Genomic DNA, 20,492 nt, shown 5'->3' with positions numbered 1-20,492 from the left:
GCCTTTGGTGTTTGCAAATGGAGTTGGTGCCTATTTTAGCTCTGGGTTAACAAGCAGTTTCTCCCACCAGCTACTGTCACAGTTCACTGCCTGGCGGGGCCCTGCTGGCTCCTGCCTGCCCCCATGGTCTCCTTGATAGCAGGCTATTATGTGGAAAGGCAGAGCAGTGAGGAGAAAAGGGAAATTAACTATGTTCTGTAATCAGCTCCTTTTGGTTTCCAGACACAAACCCCACCCCAACTAGCAACAGCCACTAGACAGGGCATGGCCTGCTTGTCCCACAAATGGAAGCAAGGCGAGCCCGTCTTACGGCCACTGCTGGGCACGGTGGGTGCAGCATCCAGGGGCTCCGGTGGGAGGGAGGGCTGCCAGGAGGGGCTGAGTCCCTGCCAGACTACACAACTTCTCCAGTCAACCCCTCACCAAACAAAGGGTGTTACTCCCGAGTAGGGAATGAAAACAGGCAGGACTTGAGGTTCAACATCACAGCCCATCGGTGGCCCTGGTGGCTTTGGTGTCACAGTGAGTGAATTACCACTGAATCGTGCAGAACAGAACCACTGGGTCCAGTGCATTTCCCATCTCCAGCCTCTCTGAGCAGCAAGCCCAGCCTGCCCTGGAGAAGGTGCTTGTCTAGGAGGCTCCGTCAGGAGAACCCATACCCAGGTGCAGGCCGGCATATAAGAAGGGGACACCTGGTCGTTCTCTATCACTGCTACACACTGTGCTGTGCGGGCTCCAGCCACCCACAATCTCTACTGAGACGTTTGTTATGTTCCCCGCAGGGCAGAATTATCCAGAAGGGGGCAAGTGGGTGGTTCCTATGATATCTAAACACAGAATGAAGCATGAAGTGAAACAAAACATGTAGGAACCGGAGACTAGCAGTGTGTTTACCTTGCAGGGACAGGATTTGGGGGTCCCCCGGCTATTCCTACCCCTGCTCACGACTCGCCATGTGACTTCAGGTAACTTCACCTCTGTTTGCTCAGGTCCTCAGTCTGGAGAGCTATTTCAATAGTCACCACCCACCACAAGCCCACATCCTGGGAATGCTGTGGATGTTAATAAAACCGCGAAGTCAAGTTCCTGAATCCCTCAGAACTACAGGGCCTGTAAAAGAGTCAAATGCCGTTTCTTGGTAGACAAAGAACAACTGTTAAGAGACAGGTTTCAGCTTCACAGAACCGAGGCCTGAAAGGGCCCGCAGGGGTCGGCTGGTCTCTCCGTCAAGGTTCAGATGCAGCTGGTCAAGTCCCCTGTGAGCAGACAGGAGTGGGACCCAGGGGCTGGCCACTCCACGCATCACGCAACTTCTCGAAATGGGGGAGTTATGGAGGGACATTCTATAGCACTTCAATTGCTCAGCAGTTTAAACTTGTCATAAATCCTTTTTCCCCCTAATGAAAAAATGTCAAGCTAATGTGATTAAGGACAATGATCTCTGACACAGCTTTACGTTACCGTACAATTAATTAGACTTTTCCCTCAACACAAAGTCTGGCTTGTTCAGACCCCTCACTCCTCAGTCACAACCAAACATGTATCTCAGGAAGGCAATGTGGTCCACACACAGATGTCCAGATTTCCACAGCCCCCACTCTCCTGAAACCTGAAGCCGCAGCTCTGCATGCGGACGCCTGCCCTGGGTGACCCTGGCAGACACGCAACTTTCCAGCCGCACACGGCACCAGAGGCTCCCCATGGCACCGAGGTGACCCCAATGCTTACAAACGTTAAAAGTGGCAGCTGCGTAGGAAAAGGTTCCAAGCCTATCTGCTCACTAGGAACACAGGGCTTTCCACCGGATGGAAAGTTCTCAGGGAAGGTTGGGAAAGAAAGCTGAGTGGCCCGCCCCCCATGACCCCAAATCCTGCTGGAAGTCGTATTAGCATGTGCACTTTCTGCGAGGGAGGGTGGGGAGACCTAACCTTGAGGCTGACCAGCAGAACTATCCCCCATCACTGTTTCTCTGGGACGGGCTTCATTTAGGTCAAATGAAGTTGAACTTGGTCTCACACCACAATGCATTCTCCATGCTCTGTGCTACCAGTCAGTCCAGTCCAGCCTACCTGCACCTACGGCACCTGCTCTGCTTTCGTGTCCTCACTGCACACTCCTGCACAGCTAACATCATCTGGGTTGCAACACCTTCTGTGAGGACAGTGGGTCTGCTGCCCAAAAGCCTGTGAGGAGACGCGTGTGCACGGGCCTCCCCGGAGTGAAGGACGCAGGGAACCTCAATGAGCACGGCCTGTGGCCACGGCCCCTTCTCTCTAACACCTTCAGCCAGACTTCACACACCATCCTTTTGTAACGTATTGTTTTATTGATTTTAGAGAGGAATTGAGAGGGAGAGAAACACCAATGATGAAAGAGAATCACGTGCCTCCTGCACGTCCCCCACTGGGGATCGAGCCCGCAATCTGGGCATATGCCCTGACCAGGAATTGAACCATGACCTCCTGGTTCAGAGGTCGGTGTTCAATCACTGAGCCACACCGGCTGGGCTCACACACCATACTAGCATCCTCATACTCAGGTGAAATAATTTCAGCCCAGTATGCAGTAATAGGGATGGGAAAGAGCTCTGAGTGCAGGCATACTCCACCCTTCCTCCTACCTTAGTGGGTTATCTGAGTGGGTCTCCATGTGGCTCTCCAGTCCATACTTGCAAACAAACTCCTTGAAGCACACTGGGCAGTGGAACACTTCATCTGCCTTCTTCTCCAAGTCACCTGACTGCCCATCTTCCACCATCTGAGGGGAGAGGAAAAAGAAATCATGAAGGAGGCTGGCTTCTGAGGCACAGCCAACACTCAGTCCAGAGGCCATCGAAAAGCCAAGGGGGCCACCTCCTGGGTATTTAGGGTGCACCTGACCAGTCCTTCACTCATGCAACAAACACACACTCACCCAATATAACACCCACCCACCCACCCATCTACCCTCAACCCACTCATCCATTCGACATGTGTTTACAGAGCACCTAGCGCCTGCCAGGCACGGGGAGTAAAGGTCCCCAACACCGAGGCAGCTCCCATTGTAGCTGGGAAAACAAGCAGAGGCAGCACACACGCCCCCTTCTGTAGGCACCTCACAGTGTGGGGAGCACAGGCCAGCCCCCACTGCGAAAACACAGAACAGGTGTGTTTCTACCAGGAGTCCCATGGTTAGGCACATCAGGGCTGGGGGAAGAGAGGACCTTTTTAGCAGGCGCTGGGTCTTCTTTCTCCGACTCGGCATCATGACTCAGTTTCCTTTTGGAGGACAGCCGCCTACGCTTCAGTGGGGATGGCGGGGCTGCAGCGGCGGCACTGTTCGGGTCCTTCTCATGAATCTTCATATGTCTGCAAAGCGCGCCCACACACACACACACACAATGTGATTTAGCAAAAAAAAAAAAAAAAAAAAAAAAAAAAAAAAAAAAAAGCATTGGTTTATTTCTTTTAAATGTTTTATATTTTATATTTAGACAGTGGTAAATGTTCTTATGAGATATGACATATAATTGATAGAGTAACTTCTCTCTTTTTAAAATCTATAACCTCCTTGAACCCTCTTAAATCTCTTGCAACTGCTATCCAAAAATGTCACTTAACACCTTGCTGTCTGTTGGGAGACATTCATGAACCTCACTGGCACCAATGAGATGAAAACAAAGTATCTGATGGCCTGTTCTTATTTAGGCAAAATGGACTATTTCAGGACACATAATTCTACAGAATACAGAAATCCAAGAGCCCTGGCCCGTTTGGCTCAGTGAATAAGAATGTCGGCCTGCAAACCAAAGGGTTCTGGGTTTGAGTCCGGTCAAGGGCACGTACCTAGGTTGCAGGCTCCTCCCTGACGCAGGCTCTGGTCAGGGCATGTGCAGGAGACAACCAATTGATGTGTTTCTCTCACACTGATGTTTCTCTGTCTTTCCCTCTCTCTTCCACTCTTTAAAATTCAATGGAAAAATATCCTCAGGTGAGGATTTAAAAAAAAAGAAAAAATTCCCAGATAACACAAGTTCACAAACCAAGTAATCACTCTATATTGACCCTCAGGACCCACCCCCCATCTACCAGTACTGCATTTTCTCTCTTCTGCTTTCTGAAGGATGTTAGGGGTCAAATTTGGGAAGTGCTGATGAAACAAGTATCTGGGATGCTTATTAAAACCCAAAAGCCTTTCCATGTTGTTCATGGTATTGCATGGATTAATAGCTCATGGGACTAGTTGGGACAATAAAATGAGTAAGTTACATGTTGCAACCCTAACATCTATGAGACTAGAACTATACATATAAGTATTACATATTCATAATATATATACATATTACAATACAGAGTTTATGGGTTCCAAAAAGAGAGTTTTATGGATAGCTGATATAAAGTGACCTAACTTTATCAAGTTCTACAACAAACATCCTAAGAACAAGGTATCAAGACCAAGAGGGAAAGAATGACATTATAAAAAAAAGACAGTCACTTTCAATGTCCTTGCACTGTGACATAAAAGGCTTTGTCTTCCTAATGACAATCACCACCACCATCACCGTCTCTGATGGGTTCAACTGTGCCTGACGTCAGAATGCAGCCACAGCTTTTTATAAATAACTCCTCTATAGGATTACTGCACTGGAGACGTTCATAGGAATGGGAAGAACAGCAGAGTTTCCATAAATGATCCTATCACACTTGTGAAAAGAAGTTCAGTTCACTTTTGGGGGCGCCTTCTTCAGGGGAAACGGGCTGAGGATGCAAAGACGAAGAAGTTCTCGAACCACAAGCAGCACAACACAGGCCTCGGGCCACCGACTCAGTGACACCGCCAAGACAATCCTTTCAGCATCTGCTCTGCGACGCCCGCGAGTCCTTTCTGAGCATGTGGAGGGTAAGATGCGGACTTCCCTTGTCTGGTTCTACAGACAGCTTCTAGAAGACGGAGGGGCCCCCACGTTAGCCCCTGCCCAGAGAGCACCAGCCCAACCAGCTGCCGCAGCTTAGACGTGGCCTAACCTTCAAGGAAATGCGCCTCAAGGAAGGGGGTTCAGGCCAAGCCTCTGTCCTTAGGGGAATCGGTGTGGTGGAGCAGGAAGACTCAGCGGCAGAGAATGGAAAAGAATCCCAACCATAACGCCCACTTAGTGTATCAGGAAAGGGTGCTTGGTATTAGTCCTTGGTCACTAAGCCTTGGGAAAGTTCATGAAAACAAACAGCCTTCCTCTAGTACTCGCTCTGTTCTAGTGACTTAAGGAGACCACCACCTAGTATCAGTGTTTGGAGGGAAAAAAGAGGCCAACAAGCTTCTTTCCACATTTACTGGATGGTGCATTCCAACTTTAGAAATGTAAAAAGAATTTTTTCATAGCATCTAAGCATTGAGGAAGTATGATAACACTAAGGGAGGCGAATTAGTACCAAACCCACCCTTTTCAATAAGTAACTCGAAATTAACTTAAAAAAATGAATACCCTTTAAACAGTCAACAGGTTACCTCTGCAGATGAACATGAGGCCATAACCCATGAGAAAACGAAATCAGACTGGCAACTGTCAGCAGTTCACTGGGTGCCCCTCTCTATCAAGTGATACTAGCACGTCTAGTTCTTAGGATTTACGACAATTGTTTCCACAGAGAGAGGAAGAGGATGGATGAGAGCGAGTACTCAGTGAGGATGTGGTGGGAATGTTACACAGAATATTACTGTCATTTTGCAGATGCGTCTGTTGAGGTGTGGAGAGGCTGAAACACCCGGGGCCTCAGCGAGGACGGAACGGTCCTTGGTGTGTCGACACCACAGTCCATGCTTTTCCTTCAAGTCATCTCCAAAGGCCAGGCCTTTGGGTCTGGGTTCTGGATCACAGGCTGCAATCTTAGGGCTTGAACCTGAACCTGCGCATTTCCATTTTGAGCGACTATTGCCCAAGGCCTAGCAGCTGATAGCAAACGCTAACAAAATTACAACAGGGAGTGAATGCTCCGAGGTCAGGCAAGAACATTCCCCACCTCCAGTCCTGCCTCTGTCTTATTCTGAAAAACTAGGACTGCCCTGAACTGCATCCCTGTCAAAGGCAGGGAGAGGAGACAGTCTTGAGAGGTTGGTAGGAAGTATGAGGCTGCTGAACACACCAACCCACAACAATTTTCCCACTGTGCCCAGCTGGAGCCCTAGGTTCAAAGCTCAAGCAGTACTCCATTGTAGGGTTAAATCTCTGGGTGATGGCCAAGACACAGTGTGTCCCCAATCCGTCCTTTCAGCTACATGGTAATCAGCAGCTGCAGGTTCATTTAAGAACTTAACTCAGGCAATAGCTGAGCTGCCAGGGTTGGGAGCTCCAACCATTTCTGGAGTTGGTTGAGATCTGTGGTTAATGATATCCTTCTCTGGCCTCGGATAGCAAGAGTGGCTGCACTGGCTGTCCATTTCTTCCCGAACCCTCATCGCAAGCCCGGCGAGTCGTCATGATGAGCCAGTCATGGCTTCTTTCCCGCAGAACATGGCCAAAACAGAGAGGAGGGCTGGTGCAGACGAGATAATTCTATTTCTCTTCTTTAAAAGGTTTGGGTATATTTTTCCCTTATGTCTTATTTAGGGGGCTAATTCATCTAATTTCCATGTACCCTAAGAACCAATAAATTGCAGTGAACCTCAGAACTGGAAGGGAGCTGAGATGCTGTCCAGCTTCCCACTCAGCACACAAAGTCCTCGCTACCACTGTTCAGATATAAGCACACCATCACTCAGTTCTGTGACGACTCACAGCACAAGGACTTCTCCATTTTCAAGTGCTAATTGCTAGCCATCTTCCCCAAGCTAAGTCAAAAATTCTGTCCTTCTTTGTCTATCTGTCCTCAGGGGCAACACAGAATCAGTCTACATTCAGAATGACGACTGCCTTTCTTAAAATTAAACAACTCCAGCTCCTTCAGCCAGTTCCCCAAGCCCAGCTCTCATCTGTCGAATGATACCAATCACTACTAACCTTGGAATACTCTCCAGTTTGTGAACATCCTTCACAAAATGTTGGGTCGGAAGTGAGTACCAATGTGGATGTGGTCCAAGAGTGAAAGCCACAGGGATGGGACCACCACCTCCAGAGGCTGTGTAAATAGAGCTGGGGTTTCCTTGTGTGTGTTTAACAGCAACGCCACAACTTTAGTTCCTAAGAGCCGTCTCCTCCATTCTGCACCTGAACAGTTAACATCTTTTCACACTTTCCAGATTGGCCAGGATGAGAAATATGCAATGTTCAGGTGGTGATGTATACTTCTTCTCTGCACTAGTCCCTGGTGGCACATAGTAGGTGGTCAATAAATACCTGCCAAAATGGCTGAATGGCTGAATAAAGGAATGAATAAGTATTTGTTGAATCATTGAATGGAGGGCAGGATGAAGTAAATATACAGAAAATCTGTTACACCTGCAATATCACTACAACGTATGTCCTCAGTTTCCGAGATACCTTATAAGCTTCCTTCCTTTAACAGGATTTAATGTTCGCAAACTCGATAGGGGACTGTACAGTACACAAGAGCCTTTAATAAAAAACAGCCCATTGTGAACACTGAGGACACATGCTAATGTTTTCTCTACTAGAATTAACCTGTATTCATGCATTAAAGACTATACCTACATTTACAGTAAAGAGAAGTTAATGCAAACTCAAGGTAAGCATCTGCTTTTTGCATAAAATTCTAGAATTTTCTTTTGGAGGTATGCCACTTCAGTAGTAGAAATCCTGCCACACCTGATCTGAGGAATGAATTTTATCAGAGCTCTTTCAAGAGTCAAGTGACGTTTTCGTTTTCTCCTGTTCAAAACACCCAGGGGCTTTTGGAGTAACCACCAAACAAATGCTGCAGATGTTTCCTAAACTAGGAAAACAGTCTAAATTGGAGTCTTTTTAGCACTGATAAGAGCCTACTTTGAATTTTGATATGGATGCTGATTTTCAACTCAAAGTTTTCCTCCCATAATCATTTATTTTCTAAAATGTGAAAAGATCCATGGTAGTTAGGGTGTGCTGTCCAGAAGGGTAAGGAATATATCAGAGCTAAACCAGATACAACTAGTACAAGAGCTGAACGCCAACCCAGTAACTCAAAGGAGACAGACCCTCCTTCCTCCCGGAACTTCCTGGTTTCCAGTTCCAAATACGGGAACTTTCTGCTGACCTTTCTTAGGTATGCAAATCTGTAGATTTGGAACCAGAGGTAAACTCTTAACCTTTCAAGCACTGGCTTGCTCTGAGAAGCCAGCAGGAATTGGGATAGATGAAAAAAAGCAAATTTGAGTGGGAAGACAGTGTAGGAGGCAGAGCAACCACGTGATGGCACTGAAGTCTTAGGCAGTCTGGGAGCTGCAAGACCTGCACAGGCCGCGTCCTGGCTCTACCACCTGGAAACCATGGAGACTCCCCACGTTACTTAGGTGACCTCAGCTTCAGTTTTCACATCTGTGAAGTGTACAGGAGAATACTACCAGCCTCCTAGGGCACTAGTTTTCAAGCTGTGGTCCTCTGATCAGCAACATCAGCGTCACCCGGGAGCCTGTCACAAATGCATGTTCTCAGGCCTGGCCCCAGCACCCTGGGTGTCCACACACCCTCCAGGTGATATTCATACCAGGTCACGTGTGAGAGTCACTAGATGACAGGGAAATTCTAACCCTTCATACGGTTCGAGGATCTGGTTAACTTTTTGACTCAGATACTGACATTTTTTGGATATAAGCATTAAACCTCTCCCTGGCTCACCAGCAGTCCTTGCACAAGTTTATTGTATACAAACTGTACCCAGTACCGCTCGGGGTCGCCAAACTCCAGTCAACAGGTTTAAAACGGGTTTTTACAGCCTGATCACAGACACATCTCCACTCGACCGCGCGTGCTCGCTCTGCTTTCCCAGCAAAGCCTTGTGCCAACCAGAGAGAATGCATGAGATTCAGAAGCACCACAGCTCTACAACCTACATGTGGGCCAAAGAAAAGAAAGTCTGCAGAAAGATTAGTGTATGTTTCTATAACAAGTCTAGAGGGAGAGTTTAGGTGGGGAGCTGTGAGAGACACTTGTAATGTTCACAGAGTCCTGTGCCACCAAACGAGGGGATGGGGAGTGAAGATGGAGGTGAATGGGGTGGGAGGGGGAGGGGTAGAGGATGGCAAGGCATCAGTCAAGCCATCCCCAGTGTGGCCCCACCTGTGAGCGCAAAGGCACCTTCTAGTAATGTGGGTGTTGTTCAGGCTCAGTCATGCTTATCCGAAGGCAGGTCACACCAGCTGTACCTGGGTGCGGAGGAAGGTTGGACAATGGTGTAAGCAGCCTTGCTGACCCAGGAGACAGCACTCTCCGAAAGATCTGGAAGTCAGCCTAGCGTGAAGTGCAAACCGCAGGGAGGCGTTCCTGCTGTCTGCAGGCTGGCTGTGGAAATGCTCCCAAGGCTCTCGGGATGTGCTTCCTGAAATGCCGGATGCTGCCCTCACCCCAACGTGAGCCAGTGGACTCCACATGCTCTATCCGACACTGGCAATGCGACCGCACAGGCGAGGGCGACGGGAAGGACTGCATCTTAGCGCTAATACTCAAGTTTACTCCTGCTGCCTTTGCCTCTGCTCAGGGGCAAAGGATGAGGAAGGGAGGTGTCTAACGACCACGTCCCACTTGCTGCCTTGTTGACTGCAGCCCGACACCATGAATCGAAACTCCATAAAAAGTTAAGGAATCTTAATTCAAAATAGGGGTGCGCTGGGGGTTCAGTTTCACCATCTCCACCGCTCCTCAGCCAGAGCTCTCCAACCCCGATGCAAGACTGCATTTTTGGCTGGACCCCCAGGCCTGCTCTCTTGTCCCATCAGCTCGTCTCCTTTGTCACGATGGAGATGGTAATTCCTACTCCATCTTGGTCTCACCTAAGACCTTGGAACAAACACTTCCTTGCTGATTGAAAGAGCTGAGAGGATGATGCCTGAAGAGTATTTTTCCCTCAGTGTACCCAATCTTCCAAGCCATCCTTCAGGAAGGAGAAAGGCAACCTTTTGGCTACGGATTCCTTTCCCCAGTTCCAAGCGGACACTGGGAGCTGCTGACCACAGATCAGAACTGAGGAACAATGCCTTCCAGTTACTGTCTGCTGAGGAAACAGAGGGCCCTTCGCCGCTCATCCGGAAGCTCCGTCCCTCTCCTGACTTTCAAACACAGCGCAGGAGAGCCTGGCAGGTGGCCCGTATCAATAAATATCAACCTTTAAAAAAAATCTCAATTCTAGACCCTGTTCCTAATTATCATGCTTTAGAATCAGTACACCCTATACCCTCATGTACTATTTTTCCTAGTTTTGCTAAAATTTTCTTTTGTTATAACACGCTTCTGACACTATTTGGCTCCCTGGATACCTTTTAATAATACCCACAAAAATACACAGCATATATTGCCATATAAAACCACAAATTCTTAAAAAAACAAAAGACCTCAGAGGTAGGATGAGTTGACTGACCTCTATCACACCCAAAGAGAACCCTCCCATCCATGCAGAGATGACATGGCCTTGCCTGGCCTTCCCTGTGCTAATCCTGAGGAGTACGTAGAAAGTTGCCACTTTCCTTTAGGTATTTCTGGGCAGCTTCCCCAGACTACACTCCTTCCCCAGGCTATGCTACCTCCATTTCTTCCACCTTCCCATACAGCTGGGGTCCCAATTCCACACTCAGAGCTGGCCCTGCAGCAGGACTCGGGACCCGTGGTCTCAGTGAGAAAGCCATCATCCCTAAGGGAAGCCACCACCATCCCCACGGCTGGAGCGTGCTTCTGTGGCAAACAGCTAAGGAACGACAGTTAGGCCAACCCCCAAACCTCAGCCTCATGGCAGAATGGAAATGCTGAAGTCACTGAGACCTGTTCTCACTCCAGCCCTGAGGGACTCAGCTTTGACTTTAAGATGGCAGAAGCTAGTTCTTCACATCCTCTTTCTTCTTGCAGAGGAGGAAGAGATGATTATCGCCACAATAAGGTGGTGCCAAGTCACTGTTTGCTGCTGCTCAGCCGCTTTCAGAAGAGGAACAAGTAGTGCTTAGGATGGTCCTTCTCGATGGCCTGCCGCCGCCCGGGGAATGGGAGGTGTGGGCGCCGCAGGGAGGAGTGAGGGGAAAAGGAGTCACCACCACTATGGGGACGCCATGTCATATTATGAGGGGCCGAGAGAAAGAGCAGAGAAGGAACGGGATACCACCATCAATTCATCTCTGAGAGAGAAATCATGAAAATGAACCCAAAGAGAAATGCCACCTGTGAGCACCAGCCAGCGACAGAGCCCCTGGGTAATGGTAGCAGTGCAGTCACCTTCTACCTAATACGGGATTAAGGAGGCACACACTGGTCTCTGCTGGCCACAGGTGACACATCACCAGGTGATGTGCTGCAGGGAGAGCAGCACACAGTTCCAGCACCGGGAGCCCGGGGGAGAAGGAGCCAGAAAGAAGGGGCCAAGGTTCGCTTCCGATCTTAGCTGAACCCCGTAACATTGCAGACCTCAGTGCACCCACCTGTAACACTAGAACAATCCTTTTGAAGAATTAAGTGCTGACACCACATATCAATGAACCCCATTTAAGGAAATACAAAATCTCTCTCCACTGAAAGCCAACAAGCTCTCCATCAACCCAGCGTCTTGGAGGATGCCAGAGGCGACAGACCCATGGGTGCAATGCACATGCCCAAGAGGAGGCTGAGTAGGACCCAACATGCTGCACATGTATCCTAACATTTCTGTGCTGCTGGTTTACTTTTTAGTAGAGGGTGGGGGCAGATTTTGTTGCTAATCACCTTCCTTAACAAATCAGAAAAACGTTGACAGTGAGTGGGCACGTTTAGATGCTTGCTAGCACCAGCTTGTTCAGCCAAACAGGTTGGGCAGGTTGAATATTTAAACAAAGGCGGAAAAATGCAAGGCATAAAGCAGGACGTGCTGTGGTGGGACTGCAGCCAGCACCTGCAGGTTTAAGTCTGCGATCTGACGCAGGTGACCAGGCTCGCCCTCCTCCTCCTCCTCCTCCTCCTCCTCACTTTAATACTATTGTATTATAACACTAGACGGGACACACTCAGGATCTGTTCAAAGTTGTCAGGACAGCAGAGAGGGCATGGTGGGAGAGGAGAACAGGGCACTTCAGAGCAGCGGCCAGCTCTCCACTCCTCCTCCTATCCCCAGCAAACACATACCTTCCCTTCTGTGACCTAATTTCTAGCTCTCACAAATGCCAGGCTGTTCAAGTGTGGGCAAGCAAAGGTGCTCCAGACTGCGATGCCATTCATCGTCTTACTTGGTGCAACTGAACTTTTGAAATATTTCAACAAGATATGTCAAAACCACCATACTGCCTGCATGCAAGAGAACGTTTTTTCTGCATCTGCTTAATCTCCAAAACAAATGAACAGACAATCACCGCCTCTGCCAAACAGAAGAGAACCTAAATTATAAATGTCAGCATCCATCCAGCCGAGTGATAATCAGCTATTTAATTATGAAGCAGGTCGTAAATTCGAGAATCAGTTTTAGTATGAAAAAGGCTTCCCTGGTGTCCCGAGCTTGGGAAGTTTTATGAGAGAGCTCTCTGGCATAACTGCCCTCCAGAAAAAATGCAGAATCAAAAGTGAGCACATTTTTGAAATATCCTTTTTAAAAAATACCCAAATTGTTTTGACTGTTAAGGAATACTGAAAAAGAAAAAAAACAAAAAAAGTAGAAGGGAAATGTTTTAGAGAATGTCAGCAAATACAATAAGAGTCTGCACAGGAGACTGTCAACTGAAATGCGTCAACTGACAGCTTTGCTACTTTCTTATGCTTTTTATCTTATTTGAATAAGACAATTCTGTGGCAAATCTCTCTGACCAGTCCTTATTTTTAAGTTGATGTATAATGGACAGACATTATATTAGTTTCAGGTGTGCAAGGTCACAATTCCCTATTTCTGCTGACCTGTTCTTTTTCTCAGGGAATAGCTCACCTGTTGGCATACATGCTAATCCACATGAGAAATGTAAAAACACCTCAGAACAAGAAATCCCTCCAAAAGGCATTCGAATTGTACAGATTTGCACACTTTGGTAAAAGAAATTTAGGCATAAGGCACACAGCTACTTTACAAAACACCGACCCAGACTGTTGGGTTCTTAGAACACAGCCTACGGACCTCCAGGTTGAAGGGTACACAGAGTCTACTTTCTTGGTTTTGTAAATACATTGGCTTACCAGCATGCAGAAGGCACTGATGGGTTAAGTTTTCCTAAGGGAGACGGGAAAGGAAGGGAATTATGATTTGTTGAACATCTTATGTGAACCAGAGGCTTGGATATGTATCATAGCATTTAATTCTCACAACAACAAACTCCGTGAGCAAATGTTACCCTGCCGAAGATGAAGAAAGGAGGCTGCCTTCGCCACCCCTGGAGCATCATGATAGGCCCTCCCCCGAGAGGAAGGGAGCGCTCTGAGGACACACAGAGAGGCCACCTCTTTTTAAACCACTATTGAAGTTAAAACCAGAGCAAACAGGTTTCAATTCCAGTCAATGAGATGTAAAGAAAGGCTAACAACATTTAAAAATAATCAAACAGCCTAGAGTTATTTTTTCTAGATAAAAAGAAAAAAGTTTCAACACTTATTAAAGAAATGTTTTTTAAACTATACCTAAATGGTGTCTATTTCAGTACACAGAGCACTAAATGTACAGGAACTGCCTGGATGCCCAGCACACTACCAAGTACTTACTGAGCACCCACCTTGTGAGGGTGGGTCGTGTGTCCAGGCCAGTTGGCAGGGTTGGGCTGTGCCTGTAGCACTAACACCTCCTGTGCACAGCCCTCAACCATCTTTGCAGAGAGCTACCCATGTGGTCACAGAGCCCTGGTCACTGCCAGTGGATGACATGTGCCAAGGCCTCTGAGCAGTCTCAAAGGATATTTTCTCCCAGTTGTAGGTAACTGAAGTGTTATTATATAATCACTTTCCCTTTTTAAACAGGTATTTCAAAGGAAGCAAATGTTCATATTGTCCTGGGTTGGGTGACACACAGATTTTTATCCTGAAAACAATTCCTTCCCATGTGAACTAGCACGACACCTTCCTTCCCTCACCGGAGTTTGTCAGGGGAGCAGGCACCTGGTGACTAAGACCTGTTTCAGGATGGAACTAGCTGACTCGGAGTGGTCACCTCCACTCCTGAGAAGCAGGCGAGCACTAAAGCTAGATACAGCGTGTCTTTAGAAATTCGATATTACCACGACACAAGTTCCCAGGGCCTTCCTCCTGCTGGGCTCTGAGGGTAAAGGAGCCACTATCCCCTTCCAAGACACTGTCCTGCCTCTGCTCCCCTGTCCTTTAATGCTGGCCACCTGTTCAAATACCCAAGTTGGGCTGTGCGTGCCAAGGCTGGCTCCGCCTACGCATTGGAGAGTGGCGCTAAATCCAGAGCCTTCGTGGTCTCATTTGTCACAAGCAGGTCGCATTTCTGTGCAGCGAATGTTTCTTCCAGCACCACAGGGACACACAAGCCCCTGCTCCTAGAGACTGTCCACTACCCAGCGGCATCCTCAGGCCTGTGCTCCTGCACTCAGCAACAGACAAAGCCACGGCCGCTGCAGAGAGAGCCCGGGGCAAACAACCAGAGGAAGTTCCAGCGATTTTCCTCCCTCATCTTCACCCTCCTAGTGCCACAGCAGAAATGAGAGCACATTCCTGCTCCCCAGAGAATACATGGAGGAGTGAGTTAGGAAAGTTTGCTCCTGCCAGGGACTTTAGCGTGTTCTTACCGTAGCACATACTCCATAGCTTAAGTCTACAGTTTGTAAAACAAGGAGCAAAGTGGGAGTTAATTTCCTATTTTCCCAAGGCAATTACAGTTTGCAAAAGCAAACAAATAAAAAACACCCATTTCAGAGTAGGATTTCTTCCAAATGAGGTCTGTTTCAATCTTCTCTTTTCAAGTATCATTACTTCTTCAAAGCTCTGCAGCCCAGCACTTTCCGGAAACTTCTGCAAATCATAAAGCTCCATGCCATTTTTCCTACATCCAGCTCTCCCAAGGGCGTGCCCTGGCTCAGTTTCCCAAGTTTGTTTTGGAAGACAAGCACCACTCAATCCAAGTTTTCAACGTGGGAGCAACTGATAAAGAGTTCTGGGAAGTTAAAAGCTGGAGCTGCAGTGATGTTTCCGTGATACATATTTTGTACTTGATGGCAACCTGTTATTCTGATCAGGAACTAAGCTGTGGTTAGAAAGGTTTGGGATAAAGAATTTTCAAACCTCAAAAACACAAAAATCTGCAGACAGGGAAGTGGCAACTTGAAATACTGGACCAGATATGGTCATAAATTGAGATGGTCTCTTCCCCAACCTTCTTCAAAATGAGCTCAAATTTGCATCGACTCTAGTCTCCCTAGTTAGTAAATATACATTTACCTTTAAAATACCATTTAAATTTATTTACTACAATTAAATTTTAAGTTATGGGCTTTATCAGAGCTTACAATGCAACTGTCAACACGATTAACATAACTTAATATGCTACCTGATTCTGTGAAGTTTATTTTCTTTTACTAACAATTCTGTTGGGATGATTATGTGCTGATGGCCCTCTCATAAAACTAAGATAAAGAAAAAAAAGAAAAAAAAAACTAAGATAAAGGAAACTCTACAAAAAGATTGACTCGTGCCCTGGCCAGGTAGTTTAGTCAGAGCACCATCCTGATATGCCAAGGTTGTGGGTTTGATGCCCAGTCAGGGCACATATAAGAATCAACCAATGAATGCATAAATTTTAACAACAAGTCAACCAACCTTCCTTCCTTCCTTCCTTCCTTCCTTCCTTCCTTCCTTCCTTCCTTCCTTCCTTCCTTCCTTCCTTCCTCCCTCCCTCCCTCCCTCCCTCCCTCCCTCCCTCCCTCCCTCCCTCTTTTTTCTTTCTTTCTCTCTCTCTCTCTTCTCCCTTCCTTCCGCTCTAAAATCAATTAATTTAAGAAAAAGATAAAAAAAGACTGACCGTATAAACAAAGATAACTAACATATCCTCATAAAATGACTGGTGCTTAAAATAAATAAAGTGAGTTGTTCTATCAAGTGGGTGATTACAACGAGTACATCAATATTAGTTAAAAATAACCTGAAACTGAAAAGGATGGAGGTCTTGGGGTCCTCATTATACATGCTGTAAGATGCAGAGTGAGCTTCCCGAGTGTTGCAACAACACAGGTCTGGGTGGAGCCCAGACCTGTCTCCCACAGCAGCTGCTCACAGTAAACACCAGCAGGCAAGGCCGACCTGGAGGAATGTGCGCACGCGGAGATACGTGTCACATGTGCATGTGCAGATGACCTTCAGAATGGGGGAGGGATGAACAGGAGGCTGGGGCAGGTAAACTACATGCTCCTAAACCAGCCTTATGGAACTGAGCCTCAGAGAAATGCATCTTCAAATCCATACACAGGGAATGCTGTCAGAGCCGGGGCCCCGCACAATCCTCGGCACTCAGAGCAAGGGAAGCGCAGCTGGAGGTCCCTAGCCCCACAGACCAGCATGGGCTCCGGAGCCCCGCAGGCAGCTCTGGCTCTACTCAGTCCTGCTGTCCTCAGACCTCAGGCAGTAGAACCAACAGAAGGAACATGACAACAAGAACTCTGGTCTTCAGCACAAAACTCATAGTCCACTGACTTCCTTCCATGCTTTCAAAATCAAGCCAGGATGCAGCTAATCAGTTTGGGTTTTCACGCCTGTTTCATTCCTGCACACACGTCCCGGGACAGCTGTGGCCCCTGATTAATGTAACACAGGTATGTGCTTAGGAGAGATCTCAGCTCACCATTCGAGTTTAGGATTCTGGAACAGATCCACCGGGACAAATAAATCTAACTCTACTCTCTCTGGCACATTTTTGTAACTGTTTTCACATTTTCATAATTTTTTTTCCCCAAAAGTACAGTTTCACCAACAAATGAAAATGATAATGATTATGATTGATTACCAAAAACCAAATATTCTCTTAACCCATTATTTGCAATTTTCTGCAGAGAACATAAAATAAATGTTGTGTGATAAGCTCAAATATGCTAAATAAGTGTTGTTATTGAAATTACAGACTTCATATAGCAAGAAGCAAAACAAAGACAAACCCACCTCTGTTTATTCTCTGGCATTCCATGAATGCTTACTGGTGTATTTTCCCTCAGTGGCACAAACAACATTAGTGGCCATTTATTATAAGTACTATTTAACAAACGTCATCCTAAGTGCTCTGCATGGGTTAGTTCATGAATCCCCACAATGTTCCCAGGTTAGGACAGATATCACTGCCTTCTACAAATGAAGTAACCGAGACACAGAGAGGGTCCAACAACTCGTCCAGGGTCACACAGCTAAGAGTGGCACACCACCCACAGATTATCACAAGGTGCCTTCAATGCCAACAATACAAACTCAGAACCACCCCCCCATCGGAGACATTTCCATAGTACACTGTAGGCCTTCAGAATGCTTTCACAAACATTACGACATTTTTCAGCGCAAGTTCTAAATGAGGTTTTACTATGGCATTTTGTTAAAGTATGGAAAAATTAAGCAATTGCTACAAAGTTCTGCAGAATTAAGACTAGCACTTGGTCCCTAATAATTAGTCCTCTCCTCCAAACCAAGAAGATGCACAATAAGTAAAATCAGCACAAAACCCCAAATTACACAAACATACATCCCTAGGGCCTTCTTTAAAAAATATTTATAATCAGTTATTTACCAACAACTCCAATATATGCTATTCATAAATGAGAAATGTATATTAAGATAATATCAAGGGCTGTGCTATAAAAAATTCAAAATCATTTTTAAGTCTATCCATGTACAAGTATACCTAAACAACCCAACACACAAAAACTTATGGGATGCAACTAAAGCAATGTTTAAAGGAAAATTTATAGCTGTAAATGCCTATGTTAAAAAAAAACACCTTATCTTCTCTACCTTAAAGCACTGGGAAAAGAGCAAACTAAACCTGAAACAAGCAGAGAGAGAAAATAATGTTTACAGCAAAAAATTAATAAAATAGAACACAGAAAAGGAAGAGTAAAATCAGTGAAACCAAAAGTTATTTCTTTGAAAAGACCAATAAGATTGACAAGTGTTGAGCTAGACTAAGGAAAAAAAAAAAATAGAAAAGACTCAAATTATCCTATATGATAAAATCCTAACATGCTTAAGTGTCCAGTCATCCAGTGACCAGTCGACTGTTCAACCAATTGAAGTGTAATATACTAATGATATGCTAAGGCTGCTCAACCACTCGCTATGACGTGCACTGACCACTAGGGGGGAAGACAGTCGACTGGTCGACCAGTCGCTATGATGTGCACTGACCACTAGGGGGCAGATAGTTGACCAGTCACTATGATGTGCACTGACCACAGGGGGCAGATGCTCCTACCAGTCCGGCTGATTGGGACTGAGCGAGATGGGCCAGACATGCCCTGGAGCCCTCCCAAGGTCCCTCCCCGGCCTGATCATTCACCGGTGGAGTCCCTCGGCCTGGCCCGCACCCTCTCGCAATTTGGGACCCCTCAGGGGATGTTGGAGAGCCAGTTTTGGCCCAATCCCGCAGGCCACTCCCCTCGGGAGGGCGCCAGACTCAGGGCTCACGGTTGGTGAGTGCTGCTGCAGCAGCACAAGCCTCTCCCGATCGGGACTGACTGGGCATGAGCCCATGGCAGGCGCAGTGGGGCCAGCATGAGTGAGAGCAGCAGGTAGGAACTGACCCGATCCCCACAGGCCACCCAGAGGAGCCCCACCCATGCACAAATTCGTGCACCAGGACTCTAGTTAAAATCATAAATGAAAGAAGATACAATACCACTCATTTCACAGAATAAAAAGCATTATGGGGCCGAAACTGGTTTGGCTCAGTGGATAGAGCGTCGGCCTGCGGACGGAGGGGTCCCAGGTTCGATTCCGGTCAAGGGCATGTACCTTGGTTGCGGGCACATCCCCAGTGGGGGATGTGCAGGAGGCAGCTAATCGATGTTTCTCTCTCATCGATGTTTCTAACTCTCTATCTCTCTCCCTTCCTCTCTGTAAAAAAATTAATAAAATATATTTTTTTAAAAAAAGCATTATGGGGGGATACTATGAACAACTGTATGCCAACCAATTAGATAACTTATAGAAAAGACATAAACTACTGAAACTGACTCAAGAAAAAATAGAAAATGTGAACAGACCTATCACAAGAGATTGAATTAGTAATTTAAAAACTGCTCAGAAAGAAAAGCGCATGTGACTTCATTGGCGAATTCCACCAAGTATTTTAAAACTTAATACCAACTCTTCAGAAAGTCTTAAAAAAACCCACAACAGAATAGGAGGAAATATATCCTGACTCACTTTATGAGGCTTGTATTAATTACCCTGATACAAAAACCAGATAAGGGCATCATAAGAAAAGAATGCTATAGACCAGTATCTCTCATGAATACCGGCAAAAAGTATTAGCAAATCAAATCCATCAATATATGAAAATAATTATACATTGTGACCAAGTGGGATTTATCCCAGGAATAAAGTTAGTTTAACATCAAAACCTGACCATCTCAGTAAGATGCAGAAAATGCATTTGACAAAATCCAACACCCTTTCATGATAAAAACACTCAGCAAACCATGAAAAGAAAGGAACCTCTCACTGATTAAAGGGCATTTATGAAAAACCCACAACTACCATCATATTTAATGGGAAAAGACTGAATACTTTCTCCCTAAGATCAGCAATAAGACAATGATGTCCATTCTCTCCACCTATATTTAACCTTGTGCTGGAGGATCTAATGAGGGCTAGCAGGCAAGACAAATAAATAAAAGGCATCCAGATTAGTTTCAAAGGAAGAAGTAAAACTATCTCTATTTGCAGATGACATGAACTTGTATACAGAAAACCCAAGGAATTCACTAAGTAACTATTAGAGTGAATCAGCACAATTGTAGGAAATGAGATCAATATAAAGTTTGAACTGTATTTTTATACACTAGCAACGCACAATCAAAAAATGAAATTAGTCCAGCAGGTGGGGCTCAGTGGTTGAGTGTCGACCCATGAACCAAGAGGTCACTGGTTCAATTCCCAGTCAGGGCACAGGCCCGGATTTGCTCAATCCCCAGAGGGGTGCAAGCAGGAGGCAGCCAATTGATGTTTCCCTTGCATCGATGTTTCTAACTCTCTATCCCTTTCCCTTCCTCTCTCTAAAAAAAAAATCAATAAAAAACATATTTAAAAAATGAAATTAAAAAACAATTCCACTTACAATGCCCCCAAAAAGAATAAAGCTTAGGAATAAATTTAACAAAATATAAAAACTTGCCTCTGAAAAATAGTTGAAAGAAATCCAGTAATATCTATGTAAATGAAAGATATTCCATGATTAAAAATTTAATATGATGGCAATGCCCACAAATTGATCCACACATTTTGCAATCCCTGT

General features: G+C 46.1%; 1 protein-coding gene across 4 annotated transcripts in view; it reads right to left on the bottom strand.

Moving 5' to 3' along the window:
• The window catches only part of RREB1 (ras responsive element binding protein 1), a 139,631-nt gene that overhangs the window by 41,361 nt on the left and 77,778 nt on the right, over positions 1 to 20,492 (bottom strand). For all 4 annotated transcript variants that reach the window (XM_079776840.1, XM_079776839.1, XM_079776842.1 and 1 more), the window contains 2 exons: positions 3,206 to 3,350; positions 2,624 to 2,760 (listed from right to left, as the gene is read on the bottom strand). In XM_079776840.1, coding sequence (XP_079632966.1) covers positions 2,624 to 2,760; positions 3,206 to 3,350 — 282 coding nt within the window. The remainder of the gene's footprint in view (positions 1 to 2,623; positions 2,761 to 3,205; positions 3,351 to 20,492) is intronic.

This window comes from Cnephaeus nilssonii, assembly GCF_951640355.1.
Source record: "Cnephaeus nilssonii genome assembly, chromosome: 7".
In the NCBI taxonomy this organism is placed as follows: Eukaryota; Metazoa; Chordata; class Mammalia; order Chiroptera; family Vespertilionidae; genus Cnephaeus; species Cnephaeus nilssonii.
Note: the sequence above shows the minus strand (reverse complement) of the source record. Positions and strands in the feature narration are given on the sequence as shown.